A 17,892-nucleotide genomic window follows, 5' to 3' on the forward strand; every position below is an offset into this window, starting at 1 on the left:
TAGATTGGGTCGGGGAGAGCTGCACCTATGGAGTGCCTGCTGTGTGACCTTCAGCAAGTCACTTGCGCTCACTGAGCCAAACTTTCTTTGTTTGTGAAATGAGGGTGGCGAAACTACTAAGCAGCATTATTAGGATGAAATATGCTAATATACGGGAGATACTTTGCGAACTGCGGGTTGAAAAATACCTGTTGTATCTTTATCCTGCTAGTTCAATTCTGGCCACCTACGATGGTGCAGACAATGGGGTTGTTTTTGTTGTGCTCAAAGTGCTTCCTTTAGCCAGAGCATAAAGACCAGAGGCTCATTTGAATTCCATTGTGTTACTCATTTGCATGTCGTTCACTTCCTGGCCAAATGAAAAATGCTGACTCCCCAGCCTCTTCATCCAGAGTTTCTGTTTCTCAGGTAAATCTTCTCTCTTTAATGCTTCCTTTTATTTTCCAAAGCTTTTACTCCACAGCTCTTATTGATTGCTTGTGATTTTTTCATCTCCTTATGTGTCAGGTTGGGCTCTTTTAGCTTAAAAATCTAGTGGCTTGGCCTCTGCAATAATGTTTATTTTCCTAAAGAGTAGAATGGGGGTGGGTCTTCATTTGAGGTTCAGGGGTCCCTAAGGGGACCATGAACTTCTAAAGTTTTATGGAAACTTTGTGTGTATAGATGTAAGTGAATTTTATGGAGGAGAAGACCCATAGCTTTCATCTTATTCCCAAGAGTGATCCATGACCTCCCACCTCTACCGCAAACACTAGACCCAATACCCTGAAAGATGCTATTGCTTTTCTGGGCTTGTGAGCACTCTTAATGGGATTCTGCTCCCATTTCTCCCCACTCCAGCTTCCACATCCCTGTGGTACATCACTCCACTCCCCCCAACCATCCCCATCCTTACTCCCAGACCTAGTACCACAAGTTCAATTCCACTCTCCAGATCATCCTCAATGCCAAGTGCCATGCCATCCGGGATGCCCAAATTCTAGAGAAGCAGCTGATTCAAAAAGAACTGGATGCAGAGGAGAAGCGGTTGGATCAGATGATGGAGGTGGAGCGGCAGAAATCTGTTCAAAGGCAGGAGGAGCTAGACAGAAAGAGGAGAGAGGAGAGAATCCGGTAAAGAGGTGGTTTTGACATTTCCCTCTTTAAGTCTTTTCCATGTGTCTTTAGGTCCATATAGCCTTTCAGAGAAGAAGGACATGAGAAATGGTCATTATAATCCTTTGTTATTATCACAAAACTTTTATGGAATGATTCAGAAAGCCACAGAACTTCTTTTTTTTTTTTTTAATTTTTATTGTGTATTGAAGTATAGCCAATTAACAAACAATGTTGTGATAGTTTCAGGTGAACCACGAAGGGACTCAGTCATACATATACATGTATCCATTCTCCCCTAAACTCTCCTTGCATCCAGGCTGCCACATAACACTCAGCAGAGTTCCATGTGCTATATGGGAGGTCCTTGTTGGGTATCCATTTTAAACACAGCGGTGTGTACATGTCCAACCCCAAACAACTGTAGAACGTCTTAAAGCTTGTTTCTAAGATCACAACAGGTGTTTCACAATACGGCCCTTATTCACCCTCATTTTGCATCATTTCTTGCCATCCATTCTAGGAGGCTTTCCTTCATGTCCCCCAGCATGCCAGGTCTTCATATAATCTCATTATTTTTTGTTGTTCCCTCGGCTTTGAATACCCTCTCTTTCTTTTTTTCCTCTCCCACCCCAGAAAATGCTCTCTCTTCCTTCATAATGTGGCCTTGCTATCCCCTCCCCTGAGAAACTTCCCTGACTCCACTGGGCGAGCTTCGAGCCTCCCTGCTCTGGGCCCCCTACACTGTGTTAGTGGTCTGCCACGCCCCTCTTTGCGCTGTGGCTCCCTGACCCTCACCAGGCTGTATGCTCACTGAGGGCAGGGTCCCTGTCTTGTTTCTTTGGCTTCTGACCTACCAGAATGTTTGGACTGTAGTAAATGCCTAATACAAGTTAGGATGAATAAATTCAATCCCCTCCAGTTTGCAGGAGAGGACAAGTCCCAAAGCAGATAAATTATAGAATCATAGTGTCCCAGATTTAGAATGCCAACCATATAATGCAAGAATTACCCCTATAAACAGTCCTTGTACCACACTGAGTGGCAGCTCTGTCTCCCCATGTGTATTCTGTTCTCCTGGGCCATTCATCTGTGTACTGCTAGCAGGTACTGGTCCATACAGTAGGCTCCCATGAAAAGTTCATTTCATGGCTAAATGGCTCTTCGTCTTTTGCATGAACAGTTCCAATGAAGGGGAAATCCCTGCCTTCTTAGGCAGCTCTAATGATTTGACCTGGTCCTTATACTGGGTCTAAACCTGCTTCCATGTAACTCTTTCTGCTCGTTGCTCTAGTGTATTTCATTTGGAGTCATGAAGCCATTCAACAGTACTATCTGAATGTCAATGTCATACTCCTTCCCGTAGATACTTGTCCTCCTCTGCGTCTTCTCCCACTCTCCCAGCCTTTACTCAGAGATCATGGGATCTAGATGCTTCCAAGGTTGTTGACATCCCAATAACGCAGTCACTGGCTGCACTGACTCTAGAATCTGGTTTCTCTGCTTTCTATTGTTGAGCAAGGGTGCTACTGAGTGTAGAGAATTCCTCAGACTCAGCCCTGTATACCAGCAGCCGATGGTCTTAAAATATGAGATTGGATATAAGAAGGACAGTTAGCTAACTAGGCATGTTAGATGGAGTGGGACGACAAGATACACTGGCTGAGAGCAGATGCTCCGGAGAAAGGAGTTACTGTGGGCTTCTTAACTCTGGGACATCAGCTTGGGAAGGTCGCTCCCTCTGATTACTCTGGGAAGTTTTGGGAGGTGGTAGGATTTCAGAAGACCTCAGGTACTGAAAGGAGAAGGTGTCTTATGATATGGGCACACTCTTGGACAAACAAATGCAGGGCGGGAATCTCAGGAAGGGTGAGCCCCCAGAATTAGGAGCTCGGAAGAGAAAGGACTGACCCCGCTCATGAAACATAGTGGTATTTAGGGGGCATTCATCACGTTGTCCCTACAATACCTCCCATTGTGGGTGTTATTTGGGTGGAGGTTAGAACAGAGACCTGGGCTCTTGGTTTCTAAGACACCGTGGCACTGTTTCTTCTCAGAGGAAGACGGCACATTGTGGAACAGATGGAAAAGAACCAGGAGGAGCGATCGCTGCTTGCTGAACAGCGGGAACAGGAGAAGGAGCAGATGCTGGAGTACATGGAAAAGCTCCAAGAGGAGGATCTGAGGGTAACTGGGCTGCACAGATCATGCCAGGTTCTGCCAGCAACAGCAACAAGCCCTCCGCACTGTGGGGCTGGAGCGTGTGCGCTGACGTTCCGTCAGACACATGTTCGTTTCACAACATCGTCACCGCCAACTTTTTATTGCCGTATGAAACACTTGTTTGGCCGAGGCCTCATGGGGATGAGCAGTGATTTGGATACTGTCCCTGCCTTCCTGGGACTTGGGGTCCAGGATTGATATATCCGTGTGAATGGACACACCAAGGAAAGATATTGCGGCATGCTTTGCACAAATAAACATAGGGATGTTTTATGGTCTTCCCTCAATTATCTTGGGATATTGTACACTTTGTACATGAACAGCAGCTGTCTTTTAGTTCCAGGCTGCCTGCTGTTGCCTCACCCAAGGTATGTTGCATCCCAGTGTCATTAATTGTATGGACAAGCCGAAACTTTTTACCTGTTAGCCTAACTAAAATTAGTAGGCATCTCCATTGCATAAGAAATAAATAACATAGCTGCTCGAACCAAGTAGGTTTTAAAAAATCCCCTTCTGTTGGCCTTATTGGATCTTTTGCAATATATGAAAGCCCCTGGCTCAGAGACGAGGTACATGGCCAGCATTTGGAGCATTTATTCTTTTCCCCCTTAATTTTTTACTTTTGAAAAATTTTGCACACATAGACACGTTGAAAGAACTGTACCACACCCATCAGTGCTTCACCTATATTTAATGATTGTTAATTCCATGGAGCTGCTTGTCTCTTTTAGATGTATATACGTATTTTGCTATTATTAAGCTATTTGAAAGTAAGTTTCCCATATCTTGACACTTTGCCTAAATGCTTCAACTTGTATCTCTGAAGCACAAAGACATTGGCTTACTTGTCAGCAGTACCATTATCACATCCCCCCATCAAAATTTTGAGTCCGACGATTCTACAATATTATTTAATATTTAATCTACATTCAAATTTACCCAGTTCCAAAAATGTATTTTCCGTGGTTTTCTCTCTTTCAAACCAGGATTCAGTCAGGGATTGAATCTTCAGGATTCACACACTGTATTCACCTAAGTCTCTTTTGATCTGGCAGAGTTTCCTTATCCATTCATTAATTTTAATAACACTGATATTGTGAAGTACTCAGGCCAGCTGATTTGAAGAATGCCCCACATTCTGATTTGCCAGGTTATTGCCTAATGGTGCATTTAACCCACAGAACATGTATTCTTTCATTGTTCTCCTCTTCCCCCATGTTTATGATGACTGAGTTGTCATCTCCCAGTGCACTTGATGGTGAGGAGTGACAGGGGGCCTGGATGGGTCTCTTGGGGACCTCATAATTATGAAGGCTTCTCAGAGCACCTGCTGGCTAAGGTACAGTGTGAGAAGTGGGAGGCAGATCACTGGATGGCTAGGGGAGATGAGGGGCAGGCAACTTTGTAAGCTGCTTGAGAAGGGGACCAACAAGGCCAAGAAGACAGACAAGACCTGGCCAAGCTCCTGGTTCAGGAAAGGGCCAGAAAGGACGGGTCTGGGGTAGACATGCAGAATACTGGAGAATCCAAATTCTCCAGTGGGCTCATTGAGGGGGCTTTCCAGGTGGCTCAGTGGTAAAGAATCCACCTGCAATGCAGAAGATGCAAGTGATGCCACAGGTTCGATCCCTGGGTTGGGAAAATCCCCTGGAGGAGGGCATGGCAACCCACTCCAGTATTTTTGCCTTGGAGAATCCCATGGACAGAGGAACCCGGCAGGCTACGGTCTACAGGGTTGCACAGAGTTGGACACAACTAAAGGGACTGAGAACACACGCACGGGCTCATTGAGAGAGTTCCAGGTGTCACTGAGTCAACAGTTACTCAGGTGTTATGTCATTGTCCTTTTCCTGTCCTTCTAGGCACTCCCTGAGACTCCAGGAAGTATTATGGAGCAGAGATAGAAACCTCTGCCTCACCAGTTTAGAACGGCATTAACTCTTTGCGAACAGTGCATGGAATTCTCCAAGCCAGAATACTGGAGTGGTAGTCTTTCCCTTCTCCAGGGGATCTTCCCAACCCAGGGGTCAAACCCAGGTCTCCCACGTTGCAGGTGGATTCTTTACCAGCTGAGCCACCAGTGAAGCCCCCTGGTGGTGCAGGGACAGTTTTTCCCAGCTTGCTAGCAAGATGCAGAGAGTGTCGGGAGTCAGTGTGGGGTTGCTTTGCAATGGTTTCAAAGATGAGAAACAGGGAAAGTTCTTTGGTTTCTTGAAAATGAAATGAACCCACAAAAACAAACCAAAAAAAGTAAATAAGGAAAGAAGTAAGTTAATGAATATATGATTATATGTGTGTCATAGATCAGAAGTCAGCAGCTTTTCTAGCTTTGAGGGTCAGTGGGTTTAAATACTGCCTTCAGATGGTAAAGAACCCACCTGCCAGTGCAGGTAGACCTAAGAGACATGGGTTCGATCCCTGAGTTGGGAAGATGCCCTGGAGAAGGGAATGGAAACCCGCTCTAGGATCCTTGCCTGGATAGTCCCATAGACAGAGGAGCCTGGCGGGCTGCAGTCCATGGAATTGCAAGAGTCAGATGAAGGATTAACACTTTTGCTTTCACTCTGAATACCAATGTCAGGCCTAAAACTGATGGGGAAAAAAAGGTAAGAAGGAAAAGAAGAAAGGGAGATGAGGAAGAAAGGCTATGGGAGTTGGAGCAGCAGGACAGGGACTGTGGAGTGAGCCAGGAGGCTCGTGCGTTCGTGCGTGGAGACTGAGGGAATGCTGGCAGTCATGACTCAGGCACCACACGGACCTGGCAGGAGGCAGACAGCACTGTGCTTTTCTGTTCAGAGGCTCCCTGGAGGAAGGGCCCTGAACAGGGCAGCGAGCCAAGCTGGGGGAGGGCCAGCAGCGTTGCCTGGGATGCATTAGGGGAGAAACTGGGAAGACTAGTGGGGGTTAGTCTTCGAAGAAGTGGAGGTGGCTGGGAGCAGTGTGGGAGGTGGGGTGAGTTGATGGGTACGAGAGTTTGAAGCAAGGAGTCCAAGTTTGAGAGGATAGGGAGGACCCAGCACACGATCCCAGTGCCCCCCTGCATTAGGGCCTGGGGATGTGCTCAGAAGTGGTCTGACCACTGGGAGCTTTCAAAGGCTCCCATCCCATTCAAAGATGATGAGGACTCTGATCTCCATTACTCATTGTGCTTCTGAGATTTTTTTTCCCTTTCTCACTTGCCTCTCACCTTCTTCCCCATCTTCTCTGCCTCATTATTGAGTATTTGCTGTTTTCCTCTCAGTATTAGGAAAGAGAAGACATGTGACACGTGGTCCCTGTCCTCTGGCTGGGACAGAATGAACACTCAGGAAGTTGGTGGGCCCCACAAAGCAGCATCTAACCAAATCCCAGGAGGTATATCACCATCCTAGGTGCAAAGGGAATTCAGAAATGCAGAGAGAATGAAAACTTGGGGCAATCAAGTCAGAGTTCCAGAGACAATTGGAACTTTAATTAAGATAGACTGGGTTCCAAAGTTCTGGGCTCTGGAGTTTATTAGTTCTATGGTCCTGGGCAAGTTACTTAAACTCTGGGCCTCAGTTTTTCCATTTGCATGAGAAAGATCAGTTCAGTTCAGTTCAGTTCAGTCGCTCAGTCGTGTCCGACTCTTTGCAACCCCATGAATCGCAGCATGCCAGGCCTCCCTGTCCATCACCAACTCCTGGAGTTCACTCAGACTCATGTCCATCAAGTCGGTGATGCCATCCAGCCATCTCATCCTCTGTCGTCCCCTTCTCCTCCTGCCCCCAATCCCTCCCAGCATCAGGGTCTTTTCCAATGAGTCAACTCTTTGCATAAGGTGGCCAAAGTATTGGAGTTTCAGCTTTAGCATCAGTCCTTCCAAAGAACACCCAGTAACAAGACCTAATTTTCAGGGTTTGGGGGTCCACTTAGGTATTAGAGGTAGGTTATATAAAGTTATGTAAAGTACTTTCTATTCATAAGAATAGACTTCCTTGAGACTTGCCTGGTGGTTCAGTGGTTAAGACTCTGCATTTCCACTACAGGGGGCAAGGTTTCCCTCCCTGGTCGGGAAACTAAGATACTGTGGCATGGCCAAAAAAGGGTACTCAATTAGTGTCATAGTTTATTATTTTAATTATCATTATTGAACAGAGACCAAAAATTTGGGTTAGAATAGGAGAAGGGAATTGAAGGCAAGAGGAAAACATTATGAACAAGTGATAGGATTTTACTTGACACGTGGGAGACACCGAGTAGAATTTTAAGAGCCTTTACTCCTTGAGACTGAATAGAGATCAACAGTGTCAAGGCTTCCACAAAGTCAAGGTGGATGAAGACTGTCAAGGGCTGTTTGGCTAGAAGAGGTCATGGACGATCCTGGAAAGAATAGTTTGAATCAAGGCCAGTAATGAGAGCTAGACTGCAGAGCGTGCATCTCTCTCCCTGCCTCCATCCGTGTCTCTCCATCCTGGTAGGCCAGTATCTTTCTGTCTCTCTTCTTCTTCTCTGAGGCTCTCTCCCTTTGGTGGCAGGACCTGGAACAGAGGCACCAGCAAAAGCTGAAGATGCAGGCTGAGATCAAACGCATCAACGATGAAAACCAGAGGCAGAAAGCAGAGCTGCTGGCTCAGGAGAAGCTGGCCGACCAGATGGTGATGGAGTTCACCAAGAAGAAGATGGTAGGGACCCGCCTTCTGGTGCCTGGGACTTCTGAGTAGGAATGGAATGTCTGTCTTAGGGAGGGGCAGACATGAGTCCTGAGTGAACTCAACAGAAGGCAGCCACGTCATCAGCCTGAAAATTTACGTCCTTAGTTCAAGGGCCTGGCTTCTTTTTCCCTTTCTACCTGGCCAGTCTCCTTGTTCATTACCAGAGAATAGCCTGCAAAGGACACCCTAATTAGCGTGTTACCCTTGTTAACACCTTTGATTGGAAGTTGGGATGAGGGTCAGGTTCAGGCAGGGAAGAAAATTAAAACAATTGGTGAAAGTGGAGATTTTGTGGATTCCTCATGACCTGGATAATTATATCTCCAGTAATTATGAGTCAGCTGCTCCGTAAATTTCTTGCGAAGATTCCTATCTTGGGCATCCTTTACTTGGTGCTAGATTTGGAAAGCAGAGCCTTCAACCACACTGTGGAGCAGAGAGCAATGCATGAGAACAGTTCCAGGGAGATATGCAGCTCGTGAATGCGTTGATTCTTTCTGGGGTGATGGCATGATTGGGGTCTATGAGGAATGGAGGGCAAAGAAAAGCTTTTAGACATGGTCTAGATGGAGTGAACATGGATTTCTGTGAGAAGAGAAGGGAGGACAGTTATTCAATTCCTCATGTGGTAGTCCTGTCTCCCCTCCTAGCTTCGAGGTTCTGTGATGACACCACACTTCTCTAAGGAAGTCTTACTGGAGGAGAGTGTGGGTACAATTGGAAAAGGCATGTTTGATATACCTCAATACTCCAAATGCAAACCACAGAAAATGAAGCTCAACAAAGCTTGTTTATTGGTTCTGGCTTCTTCATTGAATGCCAGGTATATGCAGGGAACAGTGAGAATGCAAGACTTGGAACTTGGGTTTCTGTATAATAACGATCATGCCGCTAACCATTTATCAAGTGCTTAGTCTGTGCACGGGCTCTGTGCTAAGTGCTTTGTGTGTGTTGTCTCATCTAATCACTCACTTCTTGCAACCTAGTAACTCAGTGATGGAAAAGATCCTAAATGCCTCAGAGTGTCCAGTTATCAGACTAGGCTGAACATACCTAGAATAATATCATGTACCTCATATGGATGTCAGCAACTGTTCCTGAGTGGATGATGGTGGTGATAATAAGCCAGTCACGTGTAGGAGTTGTGAACAGGTCTATTGGCTGCAGCAGAGAGTCTCTGGTGGTTGTGATGGGAAATGAGGTGGTGAGATGATGGAGAGCTGAGAGCAGTTGTTGGGGAGGCCTTGGACCTTGAGCAGCGCTGCAAGTGTGGAATGATGAGGAACTGCCCTAGATCTCTGACCAGGAGAGGACAATGTATGACCTTCATACCAGGAAAGGTCATTAGCAGAAGGAGCTGAGAGAGGTGGAGACTGGCGAAGGGATTGGGCACTTGGGCACGACCACAACCCACCATAAGTCTCCAAGGATATCACAAGCCCCTCCCTGACCTCACAGTGGTCTCCACTCTTACAGCTGAGGCTGCCCCTAAAGGCTGCCCTGAAGGTAGAGATTGCTGGTGGAAGCCTCCAGAGTTCCCTGCCCTGCCGTATAGGGCAACGCTGAGCAAAGAGACCAGCTTGACACACATCCAGCCATGCACACTTCACAGCAGATAACTCACTGCGGTGCACAGAAGTCTAGACAGGTAGAACAAGGCTAAGGAAGATTCTCTATGGGATGATCACATTTCCACCCAACTGAAGCCATTCGTCTTATGACTACCCCAGAATATGGAAAGCTTTTAGGGATATGTCTGCTCTTTCAGAGAAGTGGCAAAGGGAACTAATTTTGATGGCTCAGTCCTTAGGTAACTGCCAACCGCTGGGGGGACTGGACATCACATGGCTGGCCATTTGCCCAAGGACTAATGAGATAACTTCCACCTGCTGTACTTTATAAGCCAGGCAGGAAGCCACAGTTATTATTTCTAAAAACTTGGCCCAGAGGCCTTGCAACTTGGAAATTGTGAAGTAGAGGACAGAGCATGAAGTCTGGGCTCACTTGTAGGTGAATCTGTCTGGTGGTTTACAAGTTGTGCAGTCTTGGACAGGACCCTTGAATTTTATGAGTATTAGTTTCTTCATATTGAATATCTATCTCATGAGACATTGTGAGAACTCTCTGGGATATTACCAGGAGAACACATTTTGTAAGCAGTGAAGCTTCTTACAAATGCTGATTAGTTTCATAGCTATGCATTGCTAGTCATGTTGCCCTACATTAAAAGGAGTCATACAATTATCCTTCAATTAAAAAGCAGTTATCCTTCAATTAAAAATAAATAAATTTTAAAAAACGGAGTCAGGGAGGGGTAGGGGGCATACTGAACAGACAGGGGCTCAGTTTCTTTCTGCAAGGCTGGGGCAGATGGGAGCCATTCTATGAGATCTTTTCTTCCTGGCAGGCCCGAGAAGCAGAGTTTGAGGCTGAGCAGGAGAGAATCCGGAGGGAGAAAGAGAAGGAGATTGCCCGCCTGAGGGCCATGCAGGAGAAAGCCCAGGATTACCAGGCAGAGCAGGTACCTGTTCGATCTTGGCTTCCCTCAGCCCCTCACACCCCCTTAACTACTCCTTTGACAGCCTGTAAAATGGCCTCGAGGGTGAGGGTATAGAAGAGAGGATGCAAGGTACCTCGACTTCAGCAGTTTGAGGATGGAGGGGTGGGCCTGCTCCCACACCTATGGCAGCAAGCATTGAGGAGTGCATTTCCTGCCTAACATCCAAGAGAAAGTTTTTGGCTGCCACATAAAGAACTTTCAACCTTAACTATTGAAATGTGTCACGGGAGGAGGAAACTGTGGCATCTCCATCATTAGCAGTTTTTAAAATTAGAAGCAATCGCAGGACTGCCTGGAGCTGTTTGAGGTATAGGAGAAGGACTGGGATAAGCTGGGGGTTGGGGGGGAAGGACAAGATGACCCTTCAGGGTGTCTTCTGACCTGAAAGTTCTATGACAGGTTTCCGTCTGTTCTCTCGTAGCATAACCTTGTTGCTAGAGAAATTCCGGAGGCTTCTCGAAGCAGGCTGGGTCAGCTGGAGCAGGCGTCTTCCTAAAGGGACCTGAGGGTGTTTTTTGCGCCCTCACTGGCCTCCCTCACCCTCTCCTTTCCCAGGATGCCCTGCGGGCCAAGCGCAATCAGGAGGTTGCCGACAGAGAGTGGCGCAGAAAAGAAAAGGAAAACGCACAGAAGAAGATGGAAACAGAGGCCAAGCTGCGGAAAAGTCGACTAGAACAGGTGGCTTTCAAGGAGCACACTCTGGCTGTCCAGGTGCAACGGGACCGGGATGAGTTCGAGAGGATTCTCCGGTAGGAGGGGCTGGGACCCTCGGCTTCCTTTCCGAGTGTTGTGGCAGGGACGGTCCGTACAGGGTGGACAGGTGCTTTCTGGCATGTCCGTAGACAGATGCACAGCCACCTTGACTGCGGTCATGTGGGGCATTCTACCTAGATGGGTGATGTAAATATTTCAAAGACACTTGAGCCAAGAGTTTTATTAGAGAATGGAAATATCTTAATAGCACCTGGAAGTGTTTAAGGAATTGGGGGTTATTGGGATTATTTACCCAGGAGCATATCTGAGGTTATTGATATTTCTCCTGGCAATCTTGATTCCAGCTTGTGCTGGAATAACCTCAGATATGCAGATGACACCATCCTTATGGCAGAAAGTGAAGAGGAATTAAAAAGCCTCTTGATGAAAGTGAAAGAGGAGGGTGAAAAAGTTGGCTTCAAGCTCAACATTCAGAAAACGAAGATCATGGCATCTGGTCCCATCACTTCATGGGAAATAGATGGGGAAACAGTGGAAACAGTGTCAGACTTTATTTTTTGGGCTCCAAAATCACTGCAGATGGTGATTGCAGCCATGAAATTAAAAGATGCTTACTCCTTGGAAGAAAAGTTATGACTAACCTGCTGCTGAGTCACTCCAGTCGTTTCCGACTCTGTGCGACCCTATTGATGGCAGGCCACCAGGCTCCCCTGTCCCTGGGATTCTCCAGGCAAGAACACTGGAGTGGGTTGCCATTTCCTTCTCCAATGCATGAAAGTGAAAAGTGAAAGTGAAGTCACTCAGTTGTGTCCGAGTCTTTGCGTCCCCATGGACTGCAGCCTACCAGGCTCCTCCGTCCATGGGATTTTCCAGGCAAGAGTGCTGGAGTGGGGTGCCATTGACTAACCTAGATAGCATATTGAAAAGCAGAGACATTACTTTGCCAACAAAGGTCCGTCTAGTCAAGGCTATGGTTTTTCCAGTGGTCATGTATGGATGTGAGAGTTGGACTGTGAAGAAAGCTGAGCACCAAAGAATTGATGTTTTTGAACTGTGGTGTTGGAGAAGACTCTTGAGAGTCCCTTGGACTGCAAGGAGATCCAACCAGTCCATTCTGAAGGAGATCAGCCCTGGGATTTCTTTGGAAGGAATGATGCTAAAGCTGAAACTCCAGTACTTTAGCCACCTCATGCGAAGAGTTGACTCATTGGAAAAGACTCTGATGCTGGGAGGGATTGAGGGCAGGAGGAGAAGGGGTCAACAGAGGATGAGATGGCTTGGTGGCATCACCGACTTGATGGACTTGAGTTTGAGTGAACTCCAGGAGATGGTGATGGACAGGGAGGCCTGGTGTGTTGTGATTCATGGGGTCACAAAGAGTCGGACATGACTGAGTGACTGAACTGAACTGAACCCAGGAGCATTAAAAGTATGAATAAAGATATAACTCTGGGCCCTTCTACCGTCTCTGTCTCCATGTTCCTCAGCAAGTTTGGGCTGAAACTGCAGCAGGAGAGGTTGAGGACAGAGAGAGAAGAACTCACACGCTCTGGGTTGCAAGTCATCAGAGCAGGGCTTTAAGGGAGGTCTTTGCCATTCGTTTGACAAATATATATTAAGCATATGAATTCAAGGCTCTGTGCTGGATGCTGTGGTGTTGATGTTAGAGATGAATAAAACACCATCCGTGCCCGTTCATGTAGGAAGGATATTAGGGACTCATATCTGGATGGATCTCACCTGTATGCATCCACCTTTCCTGCCTCACCAGCTCGTTATCCTTTTACTTTTGTTCTCTCTGTTGGCTCAGTGATGATTCCAGCTGTAAGTGGAAGTTAAGTGTTCGCATCTCGCACTGTCTCTGTCTCCCTCCTCCTCCCCCAAGGCAGCCAGCAGTCTCAGTGGCTCTACTTTCTACTAGTTACATCTGCCACCACCAGACCGGGCCCCTGTGGTGTTCTCCTAGCTCTAATTGTTTTGGCCTAACTGGGAAAGACTCACCTCTTACTCTGGTTCAGACTGTATAAGATTAAAAAAATAAAAAAAGGAAACAATCTGGGGAATTCCCTGGTTGTCCAGTGGTTAGCACTTCAGTGCTAACAGAACTTCGCTGCCTTGTTGGGGAATTAAGATCCTGCATGCTGTGAAGTGCAGCCAAGCTTAAACCAAAAAAATTATACAAATAAAGGAAACAAACGAAATTTGAATTGCGGCAGAGTGGTACAAATTGCAGAAATTATGCTCAGATAGGTAGAGATTGAGTGGAGCAGCCCGAAATTATGCTCAGATAGGTAGAGATTGAGTGGAGCAGCCCAGCTTTCTTGGTCTACATGCTCTTAGTCCTTCTTGCTACTGCCCCAGTTAGTTGCATGCCAGACCAGGCCCCTGGATCCCTGGGCAGAGACAGAACAGTCTATAGGAATTGTCGTCCTTGCTGGAGCCAAGTTCTTGGACTTGTATGGGACTGTGGACCCTCAGCCTACCTCCATTGGCTGTGATGTCCTTTGGCTTTGTAGCTCTCCTTGCCCTCAAGGGTCATGCCATGGTCTCCAGATATCTGATAAAGATGCCAGTTTCCTTAACGGCCCCAAAGCTTCTGCTCCTGCACTCCAGGTTGCCTTTTAGATATCTGCCCTCCCCAGCCTCTGTGCTCTTGGACATCTGGGTTGCCTTTAGCAGTCACTGCTGCTGCTGCTGCTGCTGCTAAGTCGCTTCAGTCGTGTCCAACTCTGTGCGACCCCATAGATGGCAGCCCACTAGGCTCCCCCGTCCCTGGGATTCTCCAGGTAAGAACACTGGAGTGGGTTGCCATTTCCTTCTCCAATGCATGAAAGTGAAAAGTGAAAGTGAAGTCGCTCAGTCGTGTCCGACTGTTAGTGACCCCATGGACTTCAGCCTACCAGGCTCCTCCATCCATGGGATTTTCCAGGCAAGAGTACTGGAGTGGGGTGCCATTGCCTTCTGGGATTAGCAGTCACTAATACATGTTAATGAAAAGAAATTAAAGCCCTACTGTTGCCACTGACCCATTTGTCCCTTCTTTGCTTTGTTTGCCTGGAGCACATGGACTAGTCAGTTATTAAAGCTAGACCAGCCCTCTGGAGAAGTTCAATCTCACCATTTGTTCTAGGTTAGCATCCAGACCTGGTGTCTCCAGGGCCATGTGATCACTATGGTGGGTGTCTCCACGTGCTAGGAGCGTCTCTGCCATGGTCAGCAATTGAGCTTTTCCTACTACAAAAGCATGGCCTCCTCTATGGCCTATATATGGACTTCCTGCTTCTGGACAGAGGGATGCCTTTAACTGTCAGCCTCTTGACTAAGCATAAATAGCTGACCTACCCTACTCAGTGGTTCTTGGAAATGCCTGGCAGCTTTCAAAAGGTACTGGTGCCCAGGGACCACTGCCAGAGACTCTCACTGAACAAAAGGTACTGGTGCCCAGGGACCACCGCCAGAAACTCTCACTGAATGGGTCTAGGGTGAGGCCCAGGCACCAGTAGTTTTGAAAGTCCCCAGATGATGGTAATGCAGCCAGGCTCCAGGATCCTAGCCCCAATCCTGTGGAATAACTGGGCCCTTCCTGTTCAGGTTTCCGATTGCATGCCACCTCAGGGGCTCTCTGGTGACACATATAGGTCCCCCATTTCCACCCTGTTTCACATCATATGAAATGATAGAAAACTGTTTTCTATGTAGGAACATGATGGCAAGGCAAGGGGAAGAGTCTTCTGCTTTCACAGATGTGTCAGCAGTTTTCTTTTGATAAACTGAGAAGCCTCTGTAGAAGGTATAGACATTTGGAAGGTATCTGCATGATGTAAGAGAGTTGCTGGGGGACTTCCCTGGTGGGCCGGTGGCTAAGACTCCACACTCCCAAAGCAGGGGGCCCTGGTTTGATTCCTGGTCGGAACTAGACCCTGCATGCCGGAGTGTAGATCTTGTATACACAACTAAGACCCGGTGCAGACAAATAAGTAACTTAAAAAAACAAAAAAGAGTTGCTCGGAGTTGGAGGACACACCATGCATGGCGGAGCTTGGAAGATGACTGAAGGAAGTGAGTCAGGGAAGTGGTGCTCTTGGTTAGGGTATGAGTGACCTCAGTTGAGACATCCTGGCCTAAGATGATTTTATATTTTATTTTTGATTACACTGAGAAAGAAATAAGATGTTAGCTCAAGATGGCCTATGATGATTGCATTTCCTCTGAGATGTGAATGCATTTCATTTGAGCTTTTTTTTTTTTTTCCTGAACATATCTGGTCTACATTAGCCATTTTCCCTCGGGTGTCAGGGTTCAATTAAGTTTTCTTGTGGAAGAGGCTCCTGAAAGAAGTTTAGAATTGGAGCAGGAAGAGAAGTAAGAGATAACAGGCAAAGTTCCTTCTTCTTCCAGCAATTAAGGAGAACCAAGATCACAGATTTTACTTCTTTGAACTTCCTAAGCATCCTCTTTGTTGGTTTTGATAATGTCATTATTACTGATAATGGCAGGGAAGTAAGGGAGAGGGGGAAAGATTATCTCAGAACAAGCTGGAGAGGAGTCAGGCATTGTTACCAGAGAGCAGAGTAGGACAATGGCTTCCAGTGGGGCTTCCCTGGAGGCTCAGTGGTTAAGAGTCACCTGCCAATGCAGGAGATTCGGTTCGATTCCTGGTCTGGGAAGATCCCACATGCCGCGGGGCAGGTAAGCCCATGTGCCACAGCTACTGAGTCCGCTCTAGAGCCTGGGAGCTGCAAGTACTGACCCCACGTGCCGCGGCTCTTGGAGCCTGCCCGCCCTAGAGCCTGTGCTCGGCAACAAGAGAAGCCACTGCAGTGAGAAGCCTGTGAACCACAGCCGAAGAGTAGCCCCTGCTTGCTGCAACTAGAGAAAAGAAAGGAAAAGCCCGAGAAGCAATGAAGACCCAGCAAAGCCAAAAATAAATAAATAGTTTCCGATGGGTGAAATCCTGGGTGTAGGGCCAGCTACAAAATCTATAGGGCCCAGTAAAAAATGAGAATATAGAGCTCTTTGTTCAACAATTAAAATAGCAGAGACTTAGGCCAAGCAAGGGGCCCTTCTAAACATGCCCATGGCATAGAGTCACACGCCCCTGAACCTGGGCCTGACTGGGAACAGCCTTTGGGCTTGATCTCTGAGCCACAGAAAGGGAGGGAGGGCTTTGGTCTCTGAAGCATGTTCCTAGAGGAGCCCACCCAGGAACTCCCCCAGACCCTTCCCTGGGTTGGGGCAGCTCAGCCTAGCCCATTCGACAGCCCATGTCCCTCCTTCAGGGCCCAGCGAGAGCAGATTGAAAAGGAGCGGCTGGAGGAAGAGAAAAAGGCTACAGGGCGCTTACAGCACGCCAACGAGCTCCGGCGCCAGGTGCGGGAGAACCAGCAGAAGCAGGTGCAGGCCCGGATCGCCACCTTCGACGAGGGCCGGCGCCTCAAGGAGGAGGCCCAGAAGCGGCGTGAGCGCATTGAAGACATCAAGAGGAAAAAGCTCGAGGAGCTGAGGTGCACTGGGGTCCCTTCCTCCCCCATTGCTCTCCCCTTCCCCAGGGAGGCAGCCCGGAAGGCTCAGGGTTAGGGGAAGGAAGGGACGGTGATAGGGGCGTGGGGAGGGGCTCCTGCCCGACTCCAGGCTCACATGGGCTGTTGCCCTCTGAAGGGGGCTCCTGCAGATGTTCTAAAACTGGGACTTCCTTGGTTGGTTCTCTGGGGAACTCCTTAGCAGGATGCTGGAGCCTTGACAGGGATGTGTTTGGGGAATGGGTGGTGGGACCAGGCTCAGGAATACAGATCCCTAGGTTCTTTAAGCCTGCTTCTGCTGTCTCTTTGGTCCCCTCCCCACCATCCCCACCGCTTATGCCCACCCTTTGTTTTCCCTGCAGAGCCACCGGCCTTCCTGAGAAGTACTGCATTGAAGCTGAGCGCAAAGCTAACATCCCAGTCAACACTTCTGTGAACTGAGGGAACCCCTCTGCCCCTCAAGATGCCTTCAAGGGGGGCAGGTTCCTCCCCAGCTCTTGACGTCCATAACTGCTGCTAATCTAGACAGTTCTGAGTTATAGATTAAATCTATTCTACTTCTCTAAGGGATAGTCCAGCTTTCTTGCTGTGGGAAATGTGGCTGCTCTGGACTAAATGGGGAAAAAATAGGTTATGGGGGCCCTGGGCTGTGGGCAGTATGATGGTCGCAGACAGAAATGGAAGGATTCTCTCTCATGCTCAACCCTCCTAAGCCAGGTGGTCCCTTTGTCCTGGGGTCTCCTGGCTTTTTTGGTGACCCTCTGGCATGCTGTCATCATGTCCACTTTCAGCTCAGTCTGATCTCTGTCCCCACTCCATGCCCAGCGCAGAGGCATTTCATGGCAAGGAGCTAGAGATGCTGTCTCAGGGAGGGGCTGGGGCAAGGGCTGGGGAAGGAGGTGCCACAGCTCTTACAGGCACATGCCTATGTCTCAGACCATGAATGTTGAGAGGGTGATGTTTGGACCTGGGGCTCACCCTCCTTTCTCAGCCCTTTCCTGCCAGAGCCCTTTCAACTCTTGGTAGTGTCACCACACAGGCACCAGCCCCATCTCCCATCAGGGCACCACCCTACCTGCCCGGTCCCCTTACCTAACACAGCTATCCC

At 48.0% G+C, this 17,892-nt stretch overlaps 1 protein-coding gene across 4 annotated transcripts in view; it reads left to right on the top strand.

The window, feature by feature from the left end:
* The window catches only part of CFAP45 (cilia and flagella associated protein 45), a 29,343-nt gene extending 11,992 nt beyond the window's left edge, over window positions 1-17,351 (top strand). For 2 of the 4 annotated variants that reach the window (XM_027528906.1, XM_027528923.1), the window contains 8 exons: window positions 393-408; window positions 935-1,121; window positions 3,153-3,282; window positions 7,815-7,961; window positions 10,399-10,512; window positions 11,107-11,300; window positions 16,545-16,769; window positions 17,147-17,351. In XM_027528906.1, the coding sequence (XP_027384707.1) occupies window positions 393-408; window positions 935-1,121; window positions 3,153-3,282; window positions 7,815-7,961; window positions 10,399-10,512; window positions 11,107-11,300; window positions 16,545-16,769; window positions 17,147-17,225 (1,092 nt within the window). In that variant the 3' untranslated portion in view covers window positions 17,226-17,351. Of the gene's footprint in view, window positions 1-379; window positions 409-934; window positions 1,122-3,152; window positions 3,283-7,814; window positions 7,962-10,398; window positions 10,513-11,106; window positions 11,301-16,544; window positions 16,770-17,146 lie in introns of all 4 variants that reach the window. The other 2 variants (XM_027528933.1, XM_027528914.1) reach the window with 2 other exon arrangements.
* The last annotated feature ends 541 nt before the right edge of the window (window positions 17,352-17,892 follow it).

Source organism: Bos indicus x Bos taurus, chromosome 3 (genome assembly GCF_003369695.1).
Source record: "Bos indicus x Bos taurus breed Angus x Brahman F1 hybrid chromosome 3, Bos_hybrid_MaternalHap_v2.0, whole genome shotgun sequence".
NCBI classification, from domain to species: Eukaryota; Metazoa; Chordata; class Mammalia; order Artiodactyla; family Bovidae; genus Bos; species Bos indicus x Bos taurus.